The sequence below is a fragment of the Cetorhinus maximus genome, chromosome 10 (genome assembly GCF_964194155.1).
Source record: "Cetorhinus maximus chromosome 10, sCetMax3.hap1.1, whole genome shotgun sequence".
In the NCBI taxonomy this organism is placed as follows: Eukaryota; Metazoa; Chordata; class Chondrichthyes; order Lamniformes; family Cetorhinidae; genus Cetorhinus; species Cetorhinus maximus.
The window spans coordinates 24,625,710-24,651,756 of NC_135888.1; the positions used below are offsets into that span (position 1 = coordinate 24,625,710).

The window sequence follows — 26,047 nt, forward strand, 5'->3', positions numbered from 1 at the left end:
GTTCTTTCAGATATTTTATGAATAAAGCATATTTTTCCAAAAAAACAATTGCCCACGTAAGCCCTGTCCACAAAAAGCAGGACAAATCCAACCTGGCCAATTACAGTTATAACAAAAGCAAAATACTGTGTATGCTGGAAATCTGAAATAAAAACAGAAAATACTGGAAAAACTCAGCAGGTCTGGCAACATCTGCGGAGAGAGAAACAGAGTTAACGTTTCGTGTCTGTATGATTCTTCTTCACAGTTTAAGAGAGGTAGAAATGTGATGGATTTTATACTGTTTAACAGGGGTGGAGCAGATGGAGCAAAATAGAAGGTCAGGAATGGGTGGGAGTTCAGGAGAGATTTATTTAACAAAATTTCATTTGACAAATTTATTAGAATTCTTTGAGGAGGTAACAAGCAGGATAGATAAAGGAACCAGCAGATGTAATATATTTGGATTTCCAAAAGGCGTTCGATAAGGTATTACACCATAAGGTTACTTAATAAGATAAGAGCCCATGGTGTTGGGAGTAGTATATCAGCATGGATAGAGGATGGCTAACTAATACAATAGAGTTGGGATACAGGGGGCATTTTCAGGAATGCAACCTGTAACTAGTGGAGTGCCACAGGGATCAGTGCTGGGGCCACAGTTATTTACAATATATATTAATGACTTAGATGAGAGAAATGAATGTACTATCGCCAAGTTTGCAGATGACACAAAAATAGGTGGGAAGACAAGTGGTGAGGATGACACAAAGAGTCTACAAAGGGATATAAATAGGTTGAGTGAGTGGGCAAAAACTTGGCAGGTGGAATATAATGGGGGAAAATGTGAGGGGTTATGCACTTTGGCAGGAAGAATAGAGGAGCTGAATATTATTTAAATTGAGAAAGACTGCAGAAAGCTGCAGCACAGGGGGATTTGGGGGTCCTCTTGCATGAATCCCAAAAAGCTAGCATAAAAGTTCAGCAGGTAATAGGTAAGGCAAATGGAATGTTGACCTTTATTTCAAAAGGAATGGAGTATAAAAATAGGGAAGTCTTGCTAAAACTATACAAGGCACTAGTTAGACCACACCTAGAATACTGTGAACAGTTTTGGTCCCCTTATCTAAGAAAAGATATACTGGCATTAGAGGCAGTCCAGAGAAGGTTCACTAGGTTGATCCCAGGTATGGAGGGATTTTCTTATGAAGAGAGGTTGAGTAGGTTGGGTCTGTGCTCATTGGAGTTTAGAAGAGTGAGAGGTGACCTTATTGAAACACATAAGATCCTTTGGGGGCTTGACATGGTGACTGAGAGGTTGTTTCCTCTGTGGGAGAGTCTAGGACCAGAGGGCATAATCTCAGAGTAAGGGGGCGCCCATTTAAAAGAAAGATGAGGAAGAATTTCTTTTTTCAGAGGGAAGTCAATCTGTGGAATTCTTTACCGCAAAGGGCTGTAGAGGCTGGGTCGTTAAGTATATTCAAGGCAGAGATAGACAGATTTTTAATCAGTAAGGGGATCAAGGGTTATAGGGAAAAGGCAGGAAAGTGGAGTTGAAAATGATCAGTTCAGCCACGATCTCATTGAATGGCGGAGCAGACGCGATGGGCCGAATGGCCTACTTCTGCTCCTAGGTCTTATGTGACAAAGATGTCATGGGCACAAGACAAAGTGTTAGAATCATATCTCAAAACTGTTTTTCTCTTTTAGAAAATGGAAGGATTTAGCATGATCTTCACATTTAGATGTTAACCTGGGATTTTTTTTTTAAAAAGGTCATAAGTTCATCTTGGAACTGTCAGCTTGTAGTCCTCTTCCAAGAAATCACCTGACCTTTATGGTACTTGAGGAAGGTCTGGTTGTTTGTTTTAAACTGCAATCATTTTAATTGATGGAGGCAAAAAGCTGAAAAGGAAGGGTGATAACTTGCTGGAAATCACACGGGAGAAAGGAAAATAACCTTAAGTTGTGAACCTGCTTGTTTTGAAGGCAGTCTTGTTGGAGAACAAGCTAAGGAAAGAAGGCTACCTTGACTGGCTCCCTCTCTCTACCTTGCCTAAAATTGTGTGTGGCTATCAACCTGTAGCCAGAGAACCCTCATTTGAGTGTAACTGGTCTGCATTTGGACCTGCAAAGCTGAGCCAAGCTGGTGGGAATTTCCAGGCGTCCACTGGGACCTTCTTCACATGAGAGAACTCCAGTCGACAGCGTCGAGACCCTGCGGACTTTATCCTTTATTTTATAACACCCAACCTCTAGAGCCCATCTCTGCAGAGAGACTCTGTCTATTTGTCCTTTGTTTGTCTGTCTGTCTGTACGCTGGGGGAATTCTTTAGGAAGAGACAGATAGTTATACTTCCCAATTACAATTGTGTGTTAACCAGTACATGCAACTTGTTAAAAGAAGTTTTGCTTTAAAATAAATTAATCATTCTGAGTGTTTGGAAGAAGCCTGGTCTGAGTCTCTTCTGGGTATGAGAGGTATAGGTACACAATTGGCCATTTCAGTGAGAAAATCAAACATTTAAATTAATGGTACAGCCTGCGGAGTAGTGGGTCTTGATAATTGCAAACTCCTCCCATCCTGGTCGTAACAAAAGAAAGTGTTAATGGTTGTGTTAAAGACTAAATAAGGTGCTGACAGTGGCATAAAGGTAAGAGCAGAATGTATTAATAGCAGACCAGGTGTCAGCACTCTTGTGAAAGCAAAACATAAGAGCAAGTGACAGATGGCTCTGTAGGGGAGGTTGGGGGAAAAAAATTGGATAAAGAACGAGGTAAAGATGGAGGAGAGAGTTCATGTTCTGAAGTTGTTCAACTAATGTTAAGTCCAGAAGGCTGTAAAGTGCCTAATCGGAAGATGAGGTGCTGTTCCTCCAGTTTGCATTGAGCTTCACTGGAACATTGCAGCAGGCCAAGGACAGACATGTGAGCATGAGAGCAGGGTGGTGTGTTGAAATGGCAAGTGACAGGAAGATCTGGGTCATGCTTGCGGACTGAGCAAAGAGGGGTTTGGTGGTGGCATTGTTCTGGAGTTGGTGGAAATGGTGGAGGATGATCCTGTGAATCTGGTGGGGTGAAAAGTAAGGATGAGGGGGACCCTATCATGGCTCTGGGTAGGAGGGGAAGGTGTGAGGACAGAGGTGAGGGAGATGGATCAGGCACAGTTGAGGGCCCTGTCAACCACAGTGCGGGGGAAACCTTGGTTAAGGAAGAAAGAAGACATGTCAGAAGCGCTGTTTTGGAAGGCAGCACCATTAGAACAGATGCAGTGGAGGCGAAGGAACTGAGAGAGTGGGATGGAGTCCTTACAGGAAGCAGGGTGTGAGGTGCCGTAGTCGAGGTAGCTGTGGGAGTCGGTAGGCTTGCAATGAATATTGGTGGACAGCCTATAAACAGAAATGGAAACAGAGGTCAAGGAAGGGAAGGGAAGTGTTGGAGATGGACCATGTGAAAGTGAGAGAGTGGTGGAAATTGGAAGCTACATCGATAAATTTTTCCAGGTCCAGACGAGTGCAGGAGGCGGTACCGAAACAGTCATTTATGTACCGGAGAAAGGGTTCTGGCAGGGGGGGTGGGGGGTGGCCTGAGTAGGGTTGGAACAAGGAATGTTCCACATACCCCATAAAGAGACAGGCATAACTGGGGCCCATGCAGGCACGCAGAGCCACACCTTTTATTTGGAAGAAGTGAGACAAGTTAAAGCAGAAATTGTTCAGTGAGAGAACAAGTTCAGCCAGGCAGAGGAAGTGGTGGTGGATGGGGATTGTTCAGACCTCTGTTCGAGGAAGAAGCGGAGAGCCCTCAGATCATCCTGGTGGGGGATGGAGGTGTAGAGGGATTGGGCGTCCACAGTGAAGAGGAGGTGGTGAGGGCCAGGGAGCTGGAAATTGTTGATATGATGTAGGGCATCAGAGGAATCGCAGATGTAGGTGGGAAGAGACTGGACGAGGAGAGAGAGAATGGAGTCAAGATAGGAAGAAGTGAGTTACGTGGGGTAGGAGCAGGCTGACACGATGGGTCTACCAGGACAGTCCTGTTTGTGGATTTTGGGAAGAAGGTAGAAGCAGGTTGTGTGGGGTTGGAAGACTATGAGCTTGGAAGCTGTGGAAGGAAGATCTCCTGAGGAGATGAGGTCACTGACAGTCCTGGAAACAATGGCTTGATGTTCGATGGTGGGGTCATGGTCCAGCGGGACGTAGAACGAACTGTCTGAGAGTTGGCGCACAGCCTCTGCGAGGTAGAGGTCAGTACGCCAAACAACAACAGCACCACCCGTCAGCAGGTTTGATAACAAAGTCAGGGTTGGACCTGAGAGTCAGGGTTGGACCTGAGAGAACGGAGTGCAGCAAGTTCAGATGGAGTGGGTGAGGGGAGCAGAGAAATTAAGATGGCCGATGTCACGTTGATAGTTCTAAATGAAAAGATCAAGAGCAGGTAAGAGGCCGGGGGCGGGGGGAGGGTGTGGTCCAGGTAGAGGGAGAATACAGGAGGCGGGACACAGGATCTGTTGAATGGGGGAGGACTGCTATCCAAAGAAGCAAGCACAGAGATGAAGGCGGCAGAAGAAGAGTTCAGCATTGTGACTAGCCCAAAATTCATTGAAGTGAGGGTACAATGGGATGAAACTGAGTCCGTTGGTGAGTACAGGATGTTCAGCCTCAGAGAGGTGAATATCAGAGGATACAGTGAATACATGGCAAGGCCTGGGATTAGGAGAAGGGATGGGATCAGAGGGACAGGAAGGAGTGGAGGGTCCCGGATTGGCATTGGAATCATTGCATTCCTTATCACCTGAAAGGAAGAGAAAAAGTTTCTTGTTAAGGCGGGTGAGTTGAAGAATGAGATGGAACGGGAGACAAGGACAGCTTTGAGATAGGGTGAGTCAGCGTTGCTGGAGAGAGAGGTCGAATGTGGTCAATGGTAAACTGAAGTCAATGGGAATCTGGGGGAAACCTTTCCACTGGTTGGAGTCATACCTATCACAAAGGTTGATAGTTATGGTTATTAGAGGTCAATCATCTCAATCCCAGGACTTGGCTGCAGGATTTCCACAGGGTAGTGTCCTAGGCCAATTACTACCCCATCAGTCTACTCTCAACCATCAGCAAAGTGACTCGACAGTGCTATCAAGCGGCACTTAGATAGCAATAACCTGCTCACAGATGCTCAGTTTGAGTTCCACCAGGGCCACTCAGCTTCTGACCTCATTATAGCCTTCGTCCAAACATGGACAAAAGAACTGAACTCAAGGTGCAGTGAGAGTGACTGCCCTTGACATCAAGGCAGCCATAAGACCATAAGACGTAGGAGCAGGAGTAGGCCATTCAGCCCATCGAGTCTGCTCCACCATTCAATGAGATCATGGCTGATCTGATAATCCTCAACTCCACTTTCCTACCTTTTCCCCATAACCCTCAATTCCCTTGCTGATTAAAAATCTGTCTATCTCAGCCTTGAATACACTTAACGACCCAGCCTCTACAGCCCTCTGCGGTAAAGAATTCCATAGATTCACTACCCTCTGAGCGAAGAGATTCCTCCTCATCTCTGTCTTAAATTGGCGACCCCCTTACTCTGAGATTATGTCCTCTGGTCCTAGACTCTCCTACACGAGGAAACAGCCTCTCAGCATCTACCCTGTCAAGCCCTCTAAGAATCTTATAAGGTCACTTCTCATTCTTCTAAACTCCAGTGAGTACAGGCCCAACCTACTCAACCTCTCCTCATAAGAAAATCCCTCCATACTTGGGATCAACCTAGTGAACTGGACTGCCTCCAATGCCACTATATCTTTCCTTAGCATTTGACCAAGTGTGGCATTAAGGAGCCCTAGCAAAACTGAAGTCAATGGGAATCAGGGGGGAAGCTCTCCACTGGTTGGAGTCATGCCTAGCACAAAGGAAGATGGTTGTGGTTGTTGGAGGTCTGTCATCTCAGCTCCAGGACATCACTGCAGGAGTTCCACAGGGTAGTGTCCTAGGCCCAACCATCTTCAGCTGCTTCGTTTTTAAAATGTATTTATTTGTTTATGGCATGTGGGCATTGCTGGCTAGATCAGCATTTATTGCCCATCCCTAATTGCCCTTGTTCAGGGGCCATTAAGAGTCAACCACATTGCAATGGGTCTGGAGTCACATGTAGGTCAGACCTGGTGAGGCTGCCAGATTTCCTTCCCTAAAGGACATTAGTGAACCAGATGGGTTTTTACAGCAATCAACAATGGTTTTATGGTCAGCAGGGGCTGTTTGCTAGTGCTGTCGGGGAGGGTTTAAACTAGAATGGCAGGGGGATGGGAACCTGAGCAGGGAGACAGAGGAGGGGGAAACAAGGATAGAAGCGAAAGACAGAAAAGAAGCAAAAGTGAAAAGCAGAAAAAACAAGGGTGAAAAACAAATAGGGTCATAGTGCAAAATAAAACTAAGATGACTAACAAGGTTAAAAAGACAAGTCTAAAGGCATTGTATCTTAATGCATGGAGCATTCACAATACAGTAGATGAATTAACAGCGCAAATAGATATAAACGGTTATGATATTGTTGCAATTACAGAGACATGGCTGCAGGGTGACCAAGGATGGGAACTGAACATCTAGGGGTATTCAATATTTAGGAAGGACAGACAAATAAGGAAAGGAGGTGGGGCAGCATTGTTAACAAAGGCGGGAATCAATGCAATGGTGAGGAAGGATATAGGCTCAGAAAATTATGATGTAGAATCTGTTTAGGTGGAGATAAGAAACACCAAGGGGCAGAAAACATTGGTGGGAGTTGTCTATAGGCCCCCAAACAGTAACGGAGATGTAAGGGAAGGCATTAAAAAAGAAATTAGAGATGCATGCAAAAAGGGTACAACTGTAATCATGGGTGACTTTAATCTGCATATAGATTGGACAAACCAAACTAGCAATAATACTGTGGAGGAGGATTTCCTGGAGTGTGTATGTGATGGTTTTTTAGACCAATACGTTGAGGACCAACTAGAGAGCAGGCTATCCTAGACTGGGTATTGTGCAATGAGAAAGGATTAATTAACCATCTTGTTGTGCGGGGTCCCTTGGGGAAGAGCGACCATAAAATGATAGAATTGTCCATTGAGATGGAGAGTGAAGAAATTGAATCCAAAACTAGGGTCCTGAATCTAAATAAAGGGAACTATGAGGGTATGAGGCGCGAGTTGGCAATGATGGATTGGGGAACCTTACTAAAAGGGGTGACGGTGGATAGGCAATGGCTAATATTTAAGGAATGTATGCAGCCTCAACCATGGATTACAAAATAAATTAGGGATAGTATTAGATCCAAAGAGGAGGCATATAAAATTGCCAGAAAAAGCAGCAAACTTGAGGATAGGGAGCAGTATAGAATTCAGCAAAAGTGGACAAAAATATTGATCAAGAAGGGGAAAATGGAGTGAGAGTAAACTTGCAGGGAACATAAAAACTGACTGTAAAAACTTCTATAAATATGTGAAGAGAAAAAGAATAGCAAGCACAAATATAGGTCCCTTACAGTCAGAAACGGGGGGAAATTATAATGGGGAACAAAGAAATGGCAGAAGAATTGAACACATATTTTGGTTCTGTCTTCACAAAATCGGGCAAAGTCAGCATGGTTTCATCAAGGGGAGGTCATGCCTGACAAATCTGTTAGAATTCTTTGAGGAGGTAACGAGTAGGTTAGACAAAGGAGAGCCAATGGATGTTATCTACTTGGACTTCCAGAAGACCTTTGACAAGGTGCCGCACAGGAGGCTGCTCAGTAAGATAAGAGCCCATGGTGTTAGAGGCAAGGTACTAGCATGGATAGAAGATTGGCTGTCTGGCAGGAGGCAGAGAGTGGGGATAAGGGGGTCCTTCTCAGGATGGCGGCCGGTGACTAGTGGAGTTCCGCAGGGGTCAGTGTTGGGACCACAACTTTTCACTTTATACATTAATGATCTAGATGAAGGAACTGAGGGCATCCTGGCTAAGTTTGCAGATGATACAAAGATAGGTGGAGGGAGAGGTAGTATTGAGGAGGCGGGGAGGCTGCAGAAGGATTTGGACAGGTTAGGAGAATGGGCAAAGAAGTGGCAGATGGAATACAATGTGGGGAAGTGTGAGGTCATGCACTTTGGTAGGAAGAATAGAGGCATAGACTATTTTCTAAATGGGGAGAGAATTCAGAAATCTGGAGTGCAAAGGGACTTGGGAGTCCTAGTCCAGGATTCTCTTAAGGTTAACTTGCAGGTTGAGTCGGTAGTTAGGAAGGCAAATGCAATGTTGGCATTTATTTCGAGAGGACTAGAATATAAAAGCAGGGATGTGCTGCTGAGGCTTTATAAGGCTCTGGTCAGACCACATTTAGAAAATTGTGAGCAATTTTGGGCCCCGTATCTCAGGAAGGATGTGTTGGCCCTGGAGAGGGTCCAGAGGAGGTTCATGAGAATGATCCCAGGAATGAAAGGCTTAACATATGAGGAATGTTTGAGGACAATGGGTCTATACTCGATGGAGTTTAGAAGAATGAGGGGGGATCTGATTGAAACTTACAGAATACCGAGAGGCCTGGATAGAGTGGACGTGGGGAAGATGTTTCCATTAGTAGGAGAGACTAGGACCCGAGGGCACAGCCTCAGAGTAAAGGGAAGACCTTTTAGAACAGAGATGAGGAGAAACTTCTTTAGCCAGAGAGTGGTGAATCTATGGAATTCATTGCCACAGAAGGCTGTGGAGGCCAGGTCATTGAGTGTATTTAAGACCGAGATAGATAGGTTCTTGATTGGTAAGGGGATCAAAGGTTACGGGGAGAAGGCGGGAGAATGGGGTTGAGAAACTTATCAGCCATGATCGAATGGCAGAGCAGTCTCGATGGGCTGAATGGCCTAATTTCTGCTCCTATGTCTTATGGTCTTATGGTCTAAGAGGACACAAATAATTTCCCAGAAATGTTACGGAACCAAGGGTCTAGTGAGAGGGAGGAATTGAAGAAAATCAGAATAAGTAAAAAAAATGGTGCAGACAAATTAATGGGGTTAAAGGCTGAAAAATCCCCAGGGCCTGATAATCTACATCCCAGAGTACTAAAAGAAGTGGCCATGGAAATATTGGATGCATTGGTGGTCATCTTCAGAAATTCTATAGACTCTGGAGCAGTTCCGGATTGGAGGGTGGCAAATATAACTCTACTATTTAAAAAAGGAGGGTGAGAAAAAACAGAGAATTACATACCAGTTAGCCTAACATCAGTAGTGGCGAAAATGCTAGCATCTATTATAAAAGACGTGGTAAAGAACACTTGGAAAGCATTGACCAGATTAGACAAAGTCAGCATGGGTTTATGAAAGGGAAATCATGCTTAACTAATCTACTGGAGATTTTTGAGGATGTAACTAGTAGAATAGATAAGGGAGAATCAGTGGATATGGTGTATTTGGATTTAAAGAAAGCTTTTGATAAGGTCCCACATAAGAGGCTAGTGGGCAAAACTAAGGCACATGGGATTGGTGGTAATATACTGGCATGGATTGAGAATTGGTTGACAGTCCGGAATCAGGGAGTGGGAATAAATAGATCTTTTTCCGGATGGCAGGTGGTGACTAGTGGTGTACCGCAGGGATCAGTGCTTAGGCCCCAGCTATTCATGATATTTATAAATGACTTGGATGAGGAAACCAAAATGCAATATTTCCAATATTTTTATATTAGACCTGCTGAGTTTTTCCAGGTATTTTTGTTTTTGTTTTGGATTTCCAGCATCCGCAGTTTTTTGCTTTTATCTGCAATATTTCCAAGTTTGCTGATGACACAAAACTGGGCAGGATTGTGAGGAGGATGCAAGGAGGCTTCAGGGCAATTTAGACAAGTTGTATGTGTGGGCAAACAATGCCAGATGCAGTACAATGTGGATAAGTGTGAAGTTTACACTTCGATGTGGAAAACAGAAAGGCAGAGTATTATTTAAATAGTGATATATTGGGAAATGTGGATGTACAAAGGGATCTGGGTGTCCCCGTATCAATCAATGTAAGTGAACAGGCAGGTGCAACAAGCAATTAGGAAGGCAAATGGTATGTTGGCCTTCATTGCAAGAAGATTTGAGTTCAGAAGTAGAAATGTCTTACTGCCGTTATACAAGGCCTTGTGAGACCGCACCTGGAGTATTATGTGCAGTTTTGGTCTCCCTACCTAAGAAAGGATATACTTGCCATAAAGGGAATGCAGCAAATGTTCACTAGGCTTATACCGGGGATTACCTGGAAAAACTCAGCAGGTCTGGCAGCATCGGCTGAGAAGAAAAGAGTTGACGTTTCGAGTCCTCATGACCTTCAACAGAACTGAGTAATATTAGGAGAGGGGTGAAATATAAGCTGGTTTAAGGTGGGGCGGGGGGAGAGAAGTTGGGGTGGGGGGGTAGTTGTAGGGACAAGCAAGCAGCGATAGGAGCAGATAGTCAAAAGATGTCACAGACAAAGGAACAAAGAGGTGTTGAAGGTGGTGATATTGTCTAAACGAATGTGCTAATTAAGAATAGATGGCAGGACACTCAAGGTACAGCTCTAGTGGGGGTGGGGTGGAAAGACTAACAGGGCATTAAAGGTGTAGATTTAAAAATAATGGAAATAGGTGGGAAAAGAAAAATCTATATAAATTATTGGAAAAAACAAAAGGGAGGGGGAAGAAACGGAAAAGGGGTGGGGATGGAGGAGGGAGTTCAAGATCTAAAGTTGTTGAATTCAATATTCAGCCCGGAAGGCTGTAAAGTGCCTAGTTGAAAGATGAGGTGCTGATCCTCCAGTTTGCGTTGGGCTTCACTGGAACAATGCAGCAAGCCAAGGACAGACATGTGGGCAAGAGAGCAGGGTGGAGTGTTAAAATGGCAAGTGACAGGGAGGTTTGGGTCTTTCTTGCGGACAGACCGCAGGTGTTCTGCAAAGTGGTCGCCCAGTTTACGTTTGGTCTCTCCAATGTAGAGGAGACCGCATTGGAAGCAACGAATGCAGTAGACTAAGTTAGGGGAAATGCAAGTGAAATTCTCCACTAGAGCTGTACCTTGAGTGTTCTGGCATCCATTCTTAATTAGCACATTCGTTTAGATAATATCACCACCTTCAACGCCTCTTTGTTCCTTTGTCTGTGACATCTTTTGATTATCTGCTCCTATCACTGCTTGCTTGTCCCTACAACCACCCCCCCCCAAACTTCTCTCCCCTCTCCCCCCCCCCCCACCACCTTAAACCAGCTTATATTTCAACCCTCTCCTAATATTACTCAGTTCTGTTGAAGAGTCATGAAGACTCGAAACATCAGCTCTTTTCTTCTCCGCCGATGCTGCCAGACCTGCTGAGTTTTTCCAGGTAATTCTGTTTTTGTTTTGGATTTCCAGCATCCGCAGTTTTTTGTTTTTATACCGGGGATGGCAGGACTGTCATATGAGGAGAGATTGGTTCGACTGAGCCTGTATTCACTAGAGTTTAGAAGAATGAGGGGGGATCTGATTGAAACATATAAAATTCTAACAGGACTAGACAGACTAGATGCAGTGAGGATGTTTCCCCTGATTGGGTAGTCTAGAACCAGGAGCAACAGTGTCAGGATACGGGGCAGGCCATTTAGGACTGAGATGAGGAAAAATTTCTTCACTCAGACGGTGGTCAACCTATGGAATTCTCTACCACAGAAGGCTGTGGAGGCCGGGTCACTGAGAATATTCAAGAAAGAAATTGATAAATTTTTTGGATATTAGGGGCATCAAGGGGTATTGGAGAGAAAGCAGGAATATGGTGTTGAGATAGAGGATCAGCCATAATCATATTGAATGGTGGAGCAGGCTCAAAGGCCTACTCCTGCTCCTAGTTTCTAACAGACTTTTAATTCCAAATTTTTATTGAATTCAAATTTCACCATCTGCCATGGTGGGATTTGAACCTGGGTCCACAGAGCATTATCCTGGGTCTCTGGATTACTAGTCCAGTGACAATACCACTATAATGACAATGCCACTATGCCACCACCTCCCCCTCCATCAGAAGGTCAAAAGTGGGATGTTGGCTGATGATTGCACAATATTCAGCACCATCCACACGTTCTCAGATACTGAAGTAGCCCGTGCCCATCTGCAGCAAGACTTGGGCAACATTTTGGCTTGGGTTGATAAGTGGCAAGTAACATTCGTGCCACACAAGTGCCAGGCAATGACCATCTCCAACAAGATAAAATTAAACCAGCTCCCCTTGACATTCAAAGGCATTACCATCACTGAATCCCCCACTATTAACATCCTTGGGATTACCATTGGCCAGAAACTGAACTGGACTAGCCATATAAATACAGTGGCTACAAGAGGAGGTCGGAGGCTGGGAATTCTGTGGCAAGCAACGCACCTCCTGACTCTCCAAAGCCTGTCCACCATCTACAAGGCACAAGTCAGGAGTGTGATAGAATACTCCTCGCTTGCCAGGATGAGTGCAGCTCCCACAACACTCAAGAAGCTTGACACCATCCAAGACAAAGCAGCCCGCTTGATTGGCACCCCATCCACAAACACTGACGCACAGTGACAGCAGTATTTACCACCTACAAGATGCACTGCAGAAACTCACCAAGGCTCCTTAGACAGCACCTTCCAAACCCACGACTGCTACCATTAAAAGGACAAGGGCAGCAGATACAAGAGAACACCACCACCTGGAAGTTCCCCTCCAAGCCACTCACCACCCTGAATTGGAAATATATCGCCTTTCCTTCACTGTCACTGGGTCAAAATCCTGGAACCCCCTCCCTATGAGCACTGTGGGTGTACCTACACCACATGGACTGCAGCGGTTCAAGAAGGCAGTTCACCATCACCTTCTCAAGGAGCAATTAGGGATGGGTAATAAATGCTGATTTTGCCAGCAACACCCATATCCCGTGAACGAATAAATAAAAATAGATGCGCATTGAATGACCTCCTTAGTGCCATAAATCTTTCTTTGTTTTAATAAGGAGGCCACCTACTCTTTGGAAAATAAGTGTCTAAATGGGATAGTCAAGGTGTAGTGGAATCTGGGGGAACAGATATACAAATCACGAAAAGTAGTGGCACAGGTTAATAAAGCCAGAAAACAGCAAACAAGGTATGGGTTTCTTTCCTAGAGGAATAGAATTGAAAAGTACAAAATTTATGCGAAACTTGTGTTGAATCTTGCCTAGACTGCCCTTGGAAGCACTGTACACGTTTCTGGCCTCCATATTATAAAAAGGATATAGAGGCACAGCTGAAGGTGGAAAAAGATTTACTAGAATTATAGCAGAACTGAGAGGTTATAACAATCAAGAAAGATTGAACAGGCTTGCACTCTTTTATCTAGAAAAGAAAGCACAGAGGGGTGACCTGATAGCGATCTTTAAAATTATGAAAGGGTTTAGTAGCATTGACATAGAGAAAATGCTTTCACTTGCAGGTGAGACCAGAACATCAAGATAGTCACCAATAAATCCATTTGGGAATTCAGGAGAAATTTGAAATCCAGGGAGTGGCGAGAATGTGGAAATTGCTACTATAAGGAGTGGTTGGGCTGAACATTACTGATGCATTTAAGGGAGAGCTGGTGAAGTACATAAAGAAGAAAGGAATAGAAAGATATGCTGTTGGTAATATGAAGTAGGATGGGAGGAAACTCGGATGGAGCATGAGCACCAGTGTGGGCTAGTTGGGCTGAATGGCCTGTTTCTGTGCTGTAAATTCTATGCAATTCTGGGAAAAGAATGATCAAAGCAAGGGTGGTGCTGATTAGGGACCAAAAGCATCTTTCGGAGTAAGTGGATGTGGCTGAGGTACTGAATGAATACTCTACATCGGTTTTCACTAAAGATGTTACCAGTGTCACAATAACGGAAGCAGTAGAAAAATTGACTCGGATAGAAATAATTAAAGGGGCTTTTAAAAAGTTGACAGTGCTCAAACTAGGAAAGGCACCCATTCGAGATGGGATGTGTCCTAGGTTATTTAGAGAAAGAAGGGTGAAAATAGCAGAGGCTCTGGTCAGAACCTTCCTGTCCTCCTTTGGTATGGGAGTGGTGCCAGAGGACTGGAGAATTGTAAATGTCTAACCCCTTTTCAAAAAAGGGGAGAGGGATAAGCCCAGCAACCATAAACCCATCAGTCTAACATCAATGCTGGGAAAATTTAGAGACACAATCATCCCAGGCAAAATTAATTGTCACTTAGAAATTATAGATTAATGATGACAAGCCAGGACAGTTTTGTTAAAGACAAATTATGTTCGACTAACTTTGCTTTGCATCCCTTGCTAAAGTAACAGAGAGGGATGATGAGGGTAGTGTGGTTGATGTGTACATGGAATTTCAAAAGACACTTTATAAAGTACCACATAATAGACTTGTCAGCAAAATTGAAGCCTGTGGGATTAATGAAACAGTAGCAACCTGGATACAACGTTGGCAAAGGGATAGAAAACAGGAAGTAGTGAACAGTTGTTTTACAGGCAAGTGTTTTTTTTAATCCTTTCACAGGATGTGGGTGTTGCTGGCTAGGCCAGCATTGCCCATCCTTAATTGCCCTTGAGAAGATGGTGGTGAGCTGCCTCCTTGAACCGCTGCAGTCCCTGTGGTGTAGGTACACCCACAGTGCTGTTAGGGAGGGAGTTCCAGGATTTCGACCCAAAAGTGCAGTGTTGCTACTCAGGAGTTGGTATTAGGATCACTGCCCTTCCTGACATGACATGAAACTCAGCAAACTAGTAAACAGTGAAGGGAACATTAAGAGGCTTCAGTACGACAAAGACAGACTGATGAAATGGGCAAACATGTGGCAGATGAAATTCAACAGAGAAATGCAAAGTGATGAATATTGGTAGGAAGAGTAAGGAGAGGGAACATGAATTAAATGATACAATTTTAAAGGGGTGCGAAAACAGAGAGAACTGGGATGCATGTACACAAATCTTTGGAGGACAAGTTGAGAAACCTGTTAAAAAAGCCGATGGGATCTTGGGCTTTATAAATATAAACTGAATCGCCCCAGCCGGATTATTGTATCCAATTCCGGGCACTGCAAACTTTAGCAAGGATGTGAAGATCTTGGAGATGGTGTGGGGGAGATTTACTAGAATGGTTCCAAAGACAAGGGACTTCAGTTAATGTGGAGAGACTGGAGATGTTGGGGTTGTACTTGGAGCAGAGAAGGTTAAGGAAAAGATTAATAGAGATGTTTAAAATCATGAAGAATTTTGATAAAGGAAATAAGGAGAAATTGTTTCCCGTGATAGGAGGGTCAAAAACGAGAGGATACAGATTCAAGGCGATTCGCAAAAGAACTGAGGGGAGATGAGGAGAAAATAGACTGGAAATGCAAATGGTGGAACCCGTACATATTCCAATATCGATACCATAGACAAAGGGACAAAGGGGTGTTGACGGTGGTGATATTATCTAAAGGATGTGCTAATGGGGACTTTAAAGGTAGCAAGCAGGACAAGCTAGTGGCAAATGGCCCTAGTGTGGGTGGAGTGGGGGGAAGGGATCAAAATGGGCTAAAAGGTGGAGATGAAACAATAGATCGAAATAAATTTAAAAATAGGTGGGAAAAGAAAAATATATTTGTAAAAAAATTATAAATTATTGGAAAAAAGGGGGATCGGAAAGGGGGTGGGGATGGAGGAGATAGTTCATGATCTGAAATTGTTGAACTCAATATTAAGTCCGGAAGACTGTTAAGTGCCTCGTCGGAAGATGAGGTGCTGTTCCTCCAGTTTGCGTTAAGCTTCACTGGAACATTGCAGCAGGCCAAGGACGGACATGTGGGCATGAGAGCAGGGTAGTGTGTTGAAATGGCAAGCGACAGGGAGGTCTGAGTCATGCTTGTGGACAGACCGAAGGTGTTCCGCAAAGCGGTCACCCAGTCTGTGTTTGGTCTCTCCAATGTAGAGGAGACCACAGTGGGAGCAGCGAATGCATTAGACTAAATTGAGGGAAGTGCAAGTGAAATGCTGCTTCACTTGAAAGGAGTGTTTGGGCCCTTGGACGGTGAGGAGAGGGGAAGTAAAGGGGCAGGTGTTGCACTTTCTGCGGTTGCATGGGAAGGTGCCGTGGGAGGGGGTTGAGGTGAAGGGGGTGATGGAACAGTGGACCAGGGTGTCCCGGAGGGAACGATCCCTGCGGAAAGCCGCCGGGGGGGGTGAAGGGAAGATGTGTTTGGTGGTGACATCATGCTGGAGTTGGAGTAAATGGTGGAGGATGATCCTTTGAACGCGGAGGCTGGTGGGGTGATAAGTGACTTATGAACACACTCAACCTCTCCCTCCAGCAGCACCGACGCACCCTATTTCTAAACTGTCCTTGCCCCCAGTTTCATTTTATTCTTCGTCTCATCCGATGCCTCAACAAGAAACTTTGTCTCTTTCTTTCAGATGCAAAGGAACGCAAGCTCCAACAACTCATCGACACCAATACCCATCCAGGACCCTCCACCCCTGCCTGCCCCCATCCCGTCTTCCAATCCCAGCCCCAGCCGTGTATTCACTATACCCCCTGACCTTCCCCTCTCTGATGTTGAATGTTCAGTACTCAGTGAAGGACTCAGTTTCATACCCTTATGCCCTCACTTCAATGAATTTCGGGCTCGGCACGATGCTGAACTCTTCTTCCGCTGCCTTCGTCTCCGTGCTCACTTCTTTGGGCAGGAGTCCTCTCCCTGTTCAAAGGATCTTTTTACCCACCTCCAATATTCTCCCTCCACCTGGACCCTTCCCTCTGGATTTTTACCTGCTCTTGATCTTTTCATTGAGAACTGTCAGCGCGACATCAGTCATCTCAATTTCTCTGCTCCTCTCACCCACTCTAACCTGTCTCCTTCTGAACTTGATGTACTCTGTTCTCTCAGGTCCAACCCTGACTTTGACATCAAACCTGCTGACAAGGGTGGTGCTGTTGTTGTCTGGCGCACTGACCTCTACCTGGCAGAAGCTGAGTGTCAACTCGCAGACACTTCCTCCTCCCTCCCCCTGGACCATGACCTCACCACTGAACATCAAGCCATTGTTTCCAGGACTGTTACTGACCTTATGTCCTCTGGAGATCTTCCTTCCACAGCTTCCCTCAGTTTCCCAACCTCGGACGGCCTGCTTCTACCTCCTACCCAAAATCCACAAACAGGACTGTCCCGGTAGACCGATCATGTCAGCCTGTTCCTGCCCCACGGAACTCATTTCTTGCTATCATGACTCCATTCTCTCTCCCCTTGTCCAGTCTCTTCCCACCTACATCCGCGATTCCTCTCATGCCCTACATCATATCAACAATTTCCAGTTCCCTGGCCCCAACCGCCTCCTCTTTACCATGGACGTCCAATCCCTCTACACCTCTATCCCCCACCAGGATGGTCTGAGGGCTCTTCGCTTCTTCCTCGAACAGAGACCCGAACAACCCCCATCCACCACTACTCTCCTCCATCTGGCTGAACTTGTTCTCTCACTGTACAATTTCTCCTTAAACTTGTCTCACTTCCTCCAAATAAGCGGTGTGGCTATGGGTACCTGCATGGGCCCCAGTTATGCCTGTCTCTTTATGGGGTATGTGGAACATTCCTTATTCCAGTCCTACTCAGGCCCCCTCCCACAACTCTTTCTCCGGTACTTCAATGACTGCTTCGGTGCTGCTTCATGCTCTCGTCTGGATCTGGAAAACTTTATTAATTTTGCTTCCAATTTCCACCCCTCCATCATTTTCACATGGTCCATCACTGTCACTTCCCTTCCCTTCCTTGACCTCTCAGTCTCAATTTCTGGTGATAGACTGTCCACCAATATTCATTACAAGCCTACCAACTCCCACAGCTACCTCGATTACAGCTCCTCACACCCCGCTTCCTGTAAGGACTCCATCCCATTCTCTCAGCTCCTTCGCCTCCGTCGCATCTGTTCTGATGATGCCACTTTCCAAAACAGTTCTTCTGACATGTCTTCCTTCTTCCTTAACTGAGGTTTTCCACCCACGGTGGTTGACAGGGCCCTCAACTGTGTCTGGCCCATCTCCCACGCATCTGCCCTGACACCTTCCTCTCCCTCCCAGAACCATGATAGGGTCCTCCTTGTCCTCATTTATCACCCCACCAGCCTCCGTGTTCAAAGGATCATCCTCCGCTATTTCCGCCAACTCCAGCATGATGCCACCACCAAACACATCTTCCCTTCACCCCCCCCAGTGGCTTTCCGCAGGGATCGAACCCTCCAGGACACCCTGGTCCACTCCTCCATCACCCCCTACACCTCAACCCCCTCCCAAGGCACCTTCCCATGCAACCGGAGAAGGTGCAACACCTGCCCCTTTACTTCCCCTCTCCTCACCGTCCAAGGGCCCAAATACTCCTTTTAAGTGAAGCAGCGCTTCACTTGCACTTCCCTCAATCTAGTCTACTGCATTCGCTGCTCCCAATGCGGTCTCCTCTACATTGGAGAGACCAAACGCAGACTGGGTGACCGCTTTGTGGAACACCTTCGGTCTGTCCACAAGCATGACCCAGGCCTCTCTGTCGCTTGCCATTTCAACACACCACCCTGCTCTCATGCCCACATGTCCGTCCTTGGCCTCCTGCAATGTTCCAGTGAAGCTTAACGCAAACTGGAGGAACAGCACCTCATCTTCCGATGAGGCACTTAACAATCTTCCGGACTTAATATTGAGTTCAAAAATTTCAGATCATGAACTCTCTCCTCCATCCCCACCCGCTTTCCAATCCCCCTTTTTCCAATCATTTATAATTTTTTAACAAATATATTTTTCTTTTCCCACCTATTTTAAAATTTATTTCGATCTATTGTTTCATCTCCACCTTTTAGCCCATTTTGATCCCTTCCCCCCGCCCCACCCCCACTAGGGCCATCTGCCACTAGCTTGTCCTGCTTGTTACCCTTTATGTCCCATTAGCAAATCCTTTAGATAATATCACCACCGTCAACACCCCTTTGTCCTTTTGTCTATATCTTTGGCAGTCTCTTCTTGGCCTCCACCTATCACTGGCCCCCTATCGAGCTTCACCTGTCCTACCCCCCTCTACCAGCTTATATTTCATCTCATTTCTATATTTTTTAGTTCTGATGAAGGGTCATACGGACTCGAAATGTTAACTGTATCCCTCTCTGCAGATGCTGTCAGACCTGCTGAGTTTTTCCAGGTATTTTTGTGCTTGTTCTAGATTTCCAGCATCCGCAGTATTTTGCTTTTATTCCAATATGGATAGATGGCTGGAAAAGCTCGATATTATGGTGAATACAGCCGAAGTAGGAAACACATCAGAACTTTGGGCTGTCATATAGGATCCGTATTTAGTAATTGGAATCATATTAAGAAAATTCATTCAACAGCTTAATTCCAATGTCGGTTGGAGAGCATTTAGCTCCCAGCTTATCAGAGATCAAGAAGTGAATGACAACACAAATGCGTATCTCATGTGCTGTTTTATTCTAACTCTACACCGTGATCATAAATAGTAGGGTAACCATGTTCAGATGTGGCCTTCATTATCCTTGTGTTCAAATTTATGTCATATCTATGTCCTCTCCCCTTCCTCCCTCTGTGTAACCACCTCTGGCTCTAAAATCCTCCAAGATATCTGTGTTCCTCCAATTCTGCCCTTTTGCGTGTTGCTGATTTTAATCATTCCACCATTGGTGGCTGTGCCTTTAGCTGCCGAGGCCCTAAGTTCTAGAATCCCTTCCTTAAATCTCTCCACCTCTCTTTCTTCCTATAAGACACTTCTTAAAACCTATCCCTTTGACCAGGCTTTTGCTGACTGTCCTAATATATTCTTAGGTGCCTTAGGGTTGATAATGTTCCTGTGAAGCACCAAGGGATGTTTTACTACATTAAAGAGGCTATATAAATGCAAGTTGTTGTTGCTGTTGAGTACGACATAACCCAGTCAGCAATAGAGACTCAGCCGTTTCTGTAGTCAGCTCAATTTCACAGTGGTGCTTTGTTTTAAGGCTTACATTGTTTGTGGTATAACACAGCATCTGATAGTGTCTGTGTGCTCACTATTTAAACCCGTGGTGTTAGGAAAGAGGCTTTGGAATTCCTTGTTTTAGAAACAGTTGCACCATTGGATGAAATTAATTCCCCTCTGTGCTATTACAGTGGGACTGGCCTCTTGTTGAGTAATTTCCTAGATTGGTTAACAGGCAGATCGACTCCCCAATATTCTGCCCTCAGCTGGCTTTACTAACAGGTCTCTTTTAATAAAATAAATATTTAGAAAAACATATCTCTAGCTTGCATGGAGTAATTTCTCCCAAGATTCACTGAGGTGTCGGTGGGCTGCGTCTGATATAAATCAGCTGCAGTTATTTAAATTTATTTATATGATTTTATCCCTTAGGTGGAATCTCCCTCATACCATCACCATGATTGTTCTCCATCAATTAGACCTTCTATGCTGGAGACAGGATTAGGATTTAGGTTGATCTCCAGAGCCTAGGGCATCTTTAGAACTGTTCTCCTCAGATAACTCTCCAGGTTTGTTGTGGGCAATTCCCCCTGTGGTAATTTCCAGCAAGTCTTCACCAACCACACGTTGAACCTTCTCACCTCTTGCAGCCAATATTTCTTCAATATTCCTGATGATGCCAATGAGAATGATAGTTTTATGTTAAAAAAAAAACACTTTGTAAACTTTTAACACATTTTATAAATACTAGATAGTGGGTGCAGGAGCAGAAAGACCTGGGTGTATATGTGTATAGATCATTGAAGGTGACAGGACAGGTGGAGAGAGCAGTTAGTAAAACATACAGTATCCTGGGCTTTATTAATAGAGGCATAAAGTACAAGAGCAGGGAGGTTATGCTGAATTTATGTAAGACACTCGTTAGACCTCAGCTGGAGTCTTGTGTACAGTTCTGGGCGCTACGTTATAGGAAGGATGTGAACACATTGGAGAGAGTGCAGAAGAAGTTTACAAGAATGGTTCCAGGGATGAGAAACTTCAATTACAAAGATAGATTAGAGAGGTTGGGACTGTTCTCCTTAGAGAGGAGAAGGCTAAGAGAAGATTTGATATTGATGTTCAAAATCATAAGAGGGCTAGACAGAGTAGGTAGGGAGAAGTTGTTCCCACTTGTGAAAGGATCAAGAACGAGAGGAGATGAGAACATTTTGTGCACAGCGAGTTGTGGTCTCCCAGTTCCCCAGTCTGTATTGCAGAGAAACATCCCTACTTATCAAAAACTCTGCTTCCTAAATTGCTGTTTTTACCATTTAGTTGATAGATATTGTCAATATGTATCATAAATTTAAAGTGATTTGCAAAAGAAGCAAATGTGACGTGAGAAAAAACTTTTTCACGCAGCAAGTGGTTCGGCTGTGGAATGCACTGCCTGGAAGTGTGGTGGAGGCAGGTTCAATTCAGGCATTCAAGAGGACATTAGATGATTATTTCAATAGAAACAATGCGCAGGGGAACAGGGAAAAGGCAGGGTAATGGCCCTAGGTCATAATGCTCATTTGGAGAGCCAGTGCAGACACAATGGGCTGAATGGCCTCCTTCTGTGCCATTAAAATTCTGTGATTCTGTAGATGTACAGGTGCAGCCCGAGAGCAAGTGTCGCCTTCAGGTGAAGTGGGGTTAGAGGGTGGGGGTGGTTGGTCTAAGGTATGAAGGCAGAATTCAGACTCCATTTTAAAGTGATATATTCTGAACTTATTATTAAAAGCATTAAATTAAAGTATGTATCAATAAGTGGTAAACCTAACAGCAATTTAGGAAGCAGAGTTTTTGGTAAGTAGGGATGTTTCTCTGCAATACAGACTGGGGAACTGGGAGACACAAAACTGAGGCTCTACAGTGCCACCACTGGCAGGAGCATGTAATCACAGTGTGACATGTTTACACAGGTAGATTACATAATAAATGTGGACCTGGGAATTTATTATAGAAACAGTTGACAGGAATTCATGGATGATACAACACAGTAGGAAGCCTTCAGCCCAGTGTGCCTGTGCCAGCATTTTGAAAGAGCATTCAGTTAGTCCCATTCTTCCCAGTTCATTCTTCCATAGCCCTGCTAATTTTTCCCCTTTGAGTATTTCTCCAATTCCCTTTTGAAAGTTACTCTTGGCTCTGCTTCCACTGCTCTTTCGGGCAGTGCATCCTAGATCACAACTCGCTGTGCACAAAATGTTCTCATCTCCTCTTGGTTCCTTTGCAAATGATCATAAATAGTGTCCTTTGGTTACCAATCCATAAGTGCAGCTTTTTCCCAGGCATATCACATTGATAGTCACAAGGTTTCAGGGAACAGTACAAGCTCCTAGTCATCAGTTTGTTTTAGCCACTGGCTACATCAAGCACAAACTTGCATTCACATAGCACCTTTAATGTAGTAAAAATCTGCCAAGGTGCTTCACTGGAGCATTATCAGGCTGAAGCAAATTAAGAGATATTAGGACAGGTGACCAAACATTTGGTCAAAGAGGTAGGTTTTAAGGAGCATCTTAAAGGAAGAGAGACATAGAGGGAGAGAGGTTTATGGAGGGAATTCTGGAGCTTAAGGCCTTGGTGGATGAAGGCACAATCACCAATGGCGGAGCAATTAAAATTGTGGATGCTCAAAAGGCCAGAATTGAAGGAACACAGACTCAGAGGAGGCTGGAGGAGGTTGCAGAAATAGGGAGGGTTGTAGGGGCTGGAGGAGGTTACAGAGATAGGATTGTAGGGGCTGGAGGAGGTTACAGAGATAGGGAGGGTTGTGGGGCTGGAGGAGGTCACAGAGATAGGGAGGTTTAAGATTAGGGAAGGATCTGTGAAGGAGGATGAGAGTTTTAAAATCAGGGTATGTCTGGATGTTACAGCTATAACAGTTCCCTCAAAAAAGAGAAACTAACACAGAAACATTATACTAGACAATGCTGGGTTGGGGGTGGAGGGGGGAAGAAGGGGAAATGCAGGGGTCATTCAGTGTTGGTTACTTCATTCATTAGGCTAAGAAGTCACAGGGAAAAGCTGGGATCATGGTTAGTTACAGAATTCAGCCAATTGAATCAAACACAGAGCATTAAACAGAGCTTACTTTTTTCCATCAAGGTCTGAAAACCATCCCAAATTGTCTGCTATGATGTGGTGATTGCTACAGCCAGGACACTTTACGATGACAACTCCCTTATGATAGGCAAGTTTGGAGATCCTCTTCATAGATCGTGTTTGGCACACCTGAAACAAGACAAAATGTTTGTCTGTAGAGTAACAGGGCATGGCCAAATGCCTACTTCCATTGGCCTTCTGTCTGGTTCTATTCAGCCTTTCTGTGTATTTCCTATTTTTATTCCTGTTTGGTAGCTAGCCCTCCCTGTCATCACACACTTGAAGCTGCTGCAGAGCCCAGACAAACAGTTCTCCAGACTCAGAGCCACAGCACTGATCATAAGAACATAAGAAATAGGAACAGGAGCACGTTCTCCTCAATTGCTTCGGGGTTGGAGAGGAATTCTCCATCCTCCCACTCCAGTATTTGGCCTGGGATTTGTTTTCCGCCGCTTCCAGGGGATTATACTTTTGGGGTGGGTGGGGAGTGTCTGTATTCTGATGCACGAGGCATCATAACTGTGTGGGACACATTGGCTGAATCAGTAGGCCCTTTCCTACCTGCCATTTTCCACATATACACGTATCTACCTCATTGCAACCTGTTAAATTGAGTCAAGCTTAGCGTTTTATATCCATTACCTCCTTCTACTGTCCAAAACTTCATTTCTAAAACCACATAAAACAGCACTGATAAAAACCCAAGAGGCATTTATTTGACACAGTCAAGAAATGGTGCCTGAGGATCCCCAAATACTGTTAAAGGAATAAAGAAAGATTTGCTTTAATATATTCTTTAATGAGTTCAGAACACCCATAGCATTTCATAGCCAATGAAGTGCAGGCACTACTATAATGTGGGGAAAAGGCAGCCAACTTGCAAATAGCAAGATCCCACAAACAGCAATGAGATAAATGACCAGATATTCTGTTTCTAGTGATGTTGATTGAAGGATAAATATTGACCTTTGAGAACACTCCTGCTCTCCTTCAAAGTAGTAGCTGGGGGGTCCTTTATATCCACCTGAGCGAGCAAATTGGACTTTGGTTTAACATTAAATCGGCAAGACAGCCTCTCCGACAGTGCAGCACTCCCTCATTACTGACCCTCCGACAGTGCAGCGCTCCCTTATTACTGACCCTCCGACAGTGCAGCACTCCCTCGGTACTGACCCTCCGATTGTGCAGCACACCCTCAGTACTGACCCTCCGACAGTGCTGCACTCCCTCATTACTGACCCTCCGACAGTGCAGCACTCCCTCAGTACTGACCCTCCGACAGTGCAGCACTCCCTCAGTACTGACCATTGGACAGGGCAGCACATCCTCAGTCCTGACCCTCCGACAGTGTAGCATCTCCCTCATTACTGACCCTCCGGCAGCGCAGCGCTCCCTCGGTACCAACCCTCTGACAGTGCAGCACTCCCTTGGTACCCTCCCTCCAAACGTGCAGCACTCCCTCAGTACTAACCATTGAACAGGGCAGCGATCCTCAGTACTGACCCTCTGACAGTGCAACACTCCCTCATTACTGACCATTGGACAGGGCAGCGCATCCTCAGTACTGACCCATCAACAATGTAGTGCTCCCTCAGTACTGACTCTCTGACAGTGCAGCACTCCCTCAGTACTGACCCTCCGACAGTGCAGCATTCCCTCAGTACTGACCCTCCGACAGTGCAGCACTCCCTCAGTACTGACCCTCCGACAGTGCAGCACTCCCTCAGTACTGACCCTCCGACAGTGCAGCACTCCCTCAGTACTGACCCTCCGACAGTGCAGCACTCCCTCAGTACTGACCCTCCGACAGTGCAGCACTCCCTCAGTACTGACCCCCCGACAGTGCAGCACTCCCTCAGTACTGACTCTCCGACAGTGCTGCGCTCCCTCAGTACTGACCCTCCGACAGTGCAGCGCTCCCTCAGTACTGACCCTCCGAGAGTGCACCCTCAGTACTGACCCTCCTGAAAAGTGTGCCTGTTGGTGCCCCCGGGAGTCTCTCTATTGAGTTTGTCTTTAAACCAATATTGATTTTTATCATTTTGATTGGTTGATGTAGAAGCGACTGATCAGATCATTCCTTGTGAAGGGGAGAGAGATGCAGATGGAGCCGGGGCCTGAAGCTGGTCCCAGAGCCGGGGCCTCACCTTGCAGGTGTAGACCAGCTGGTAGTGGGTGGCGGCAGCCTGAACCAGGCCGTTCCCGGCCCTCACTCCCGGGGCCGTGTGCAGGCAGCCACCGCTCCGACTGAGGAAACTCCGGCTCGCAGAGATCCTCCGCCCCGCAGAGATCACCCGGCCCGGCGCCGCTCCCAACAGCCTGGGGACCGCGGCCGCTGCTTTCCCCAAGCGGCCGAACGCGAGGCCCAGGCTCATGGCTCGCAGCTAGGCCGCAGCTCCGTTTCTATGCCAACCTGAGCTTTCCTGCCAAGGCCGGCACTTCCGGACAGCCGGCGTCATCGTGTCATTTCCGCCTGACGTATTTGGCGGGTTCTTTCCCAGGGATAGCATGAGAGGGACGGGCCGAATGTCCTGTTTCTTTGTTGTCTGGATGATTCCTTCAAAAGAAAATTGTGGTTTGAGTGAAACCTTGCAATGTTTAATACAGAAGAAGACGTTTGAGGTTCATTGTTGTTGGAGCGTCAAAAAATAGAAGAAAAAGACAAGTGATTCAGCAAGCAGTGATATGTTTGGATTTTTATACTCTTGATAAGCAGCAGAATAGGAAGCCTAAATAAATTATTTGATGTTAAGTTTAGTTTTTAAAACATTACATATCCAGTATATACATGACAAAAACAGGCCAGTCAACTGGTTTATGCCAAAAGCAAAATACTGCAGTTGCTGGAAATATGAAATAAAAAACAGAAAATGCTGGAAAAACTCAGTAAGTCTGACAACTTCTATGGTGAGAGAAACAGCAGAGTCATATAGACTCAAAACATTAACTCTATAAGACATTAAAACGTAGTAGCAGAAGTAGGCTATTTGGCCTATCGAGTCTGCTCCGC

The 26,047-nt window shown here is 45.3% G+C and overlaps 1 protein-coding gene across 1 annotated transcript; it reads right to left on the reverse strand.

Annotated features, from left to right (window-relative positions):
• Positions 1-19,402: 19,402 nt before the first annotated feature.
• Positions 19,403-25,478, reverse strand: dnlz (DNL-type zinc finger). The gene is made up of 3 exons (XM_078550240.1): positions 25,185-25,478; positions 23,027-23,166; positions 19,403-20,575 (listed from the first exon to the last, which is right to left on the reverse strand). The coding sequence occupies exons 1-3, from the start codon at positions 25,410-25,412 to the stop codon at positions 20,407-20,409; spliced, it is 537 nt and encodes a 178-aa protein (XP_078406366.1). The 5' UTR covers positions 25,413-25,478; the 3' UTR covers positions 19,403-20,406.
• Between the last annotated feature and the right edge of the window lie 569 nt (positions 25,479-26,047).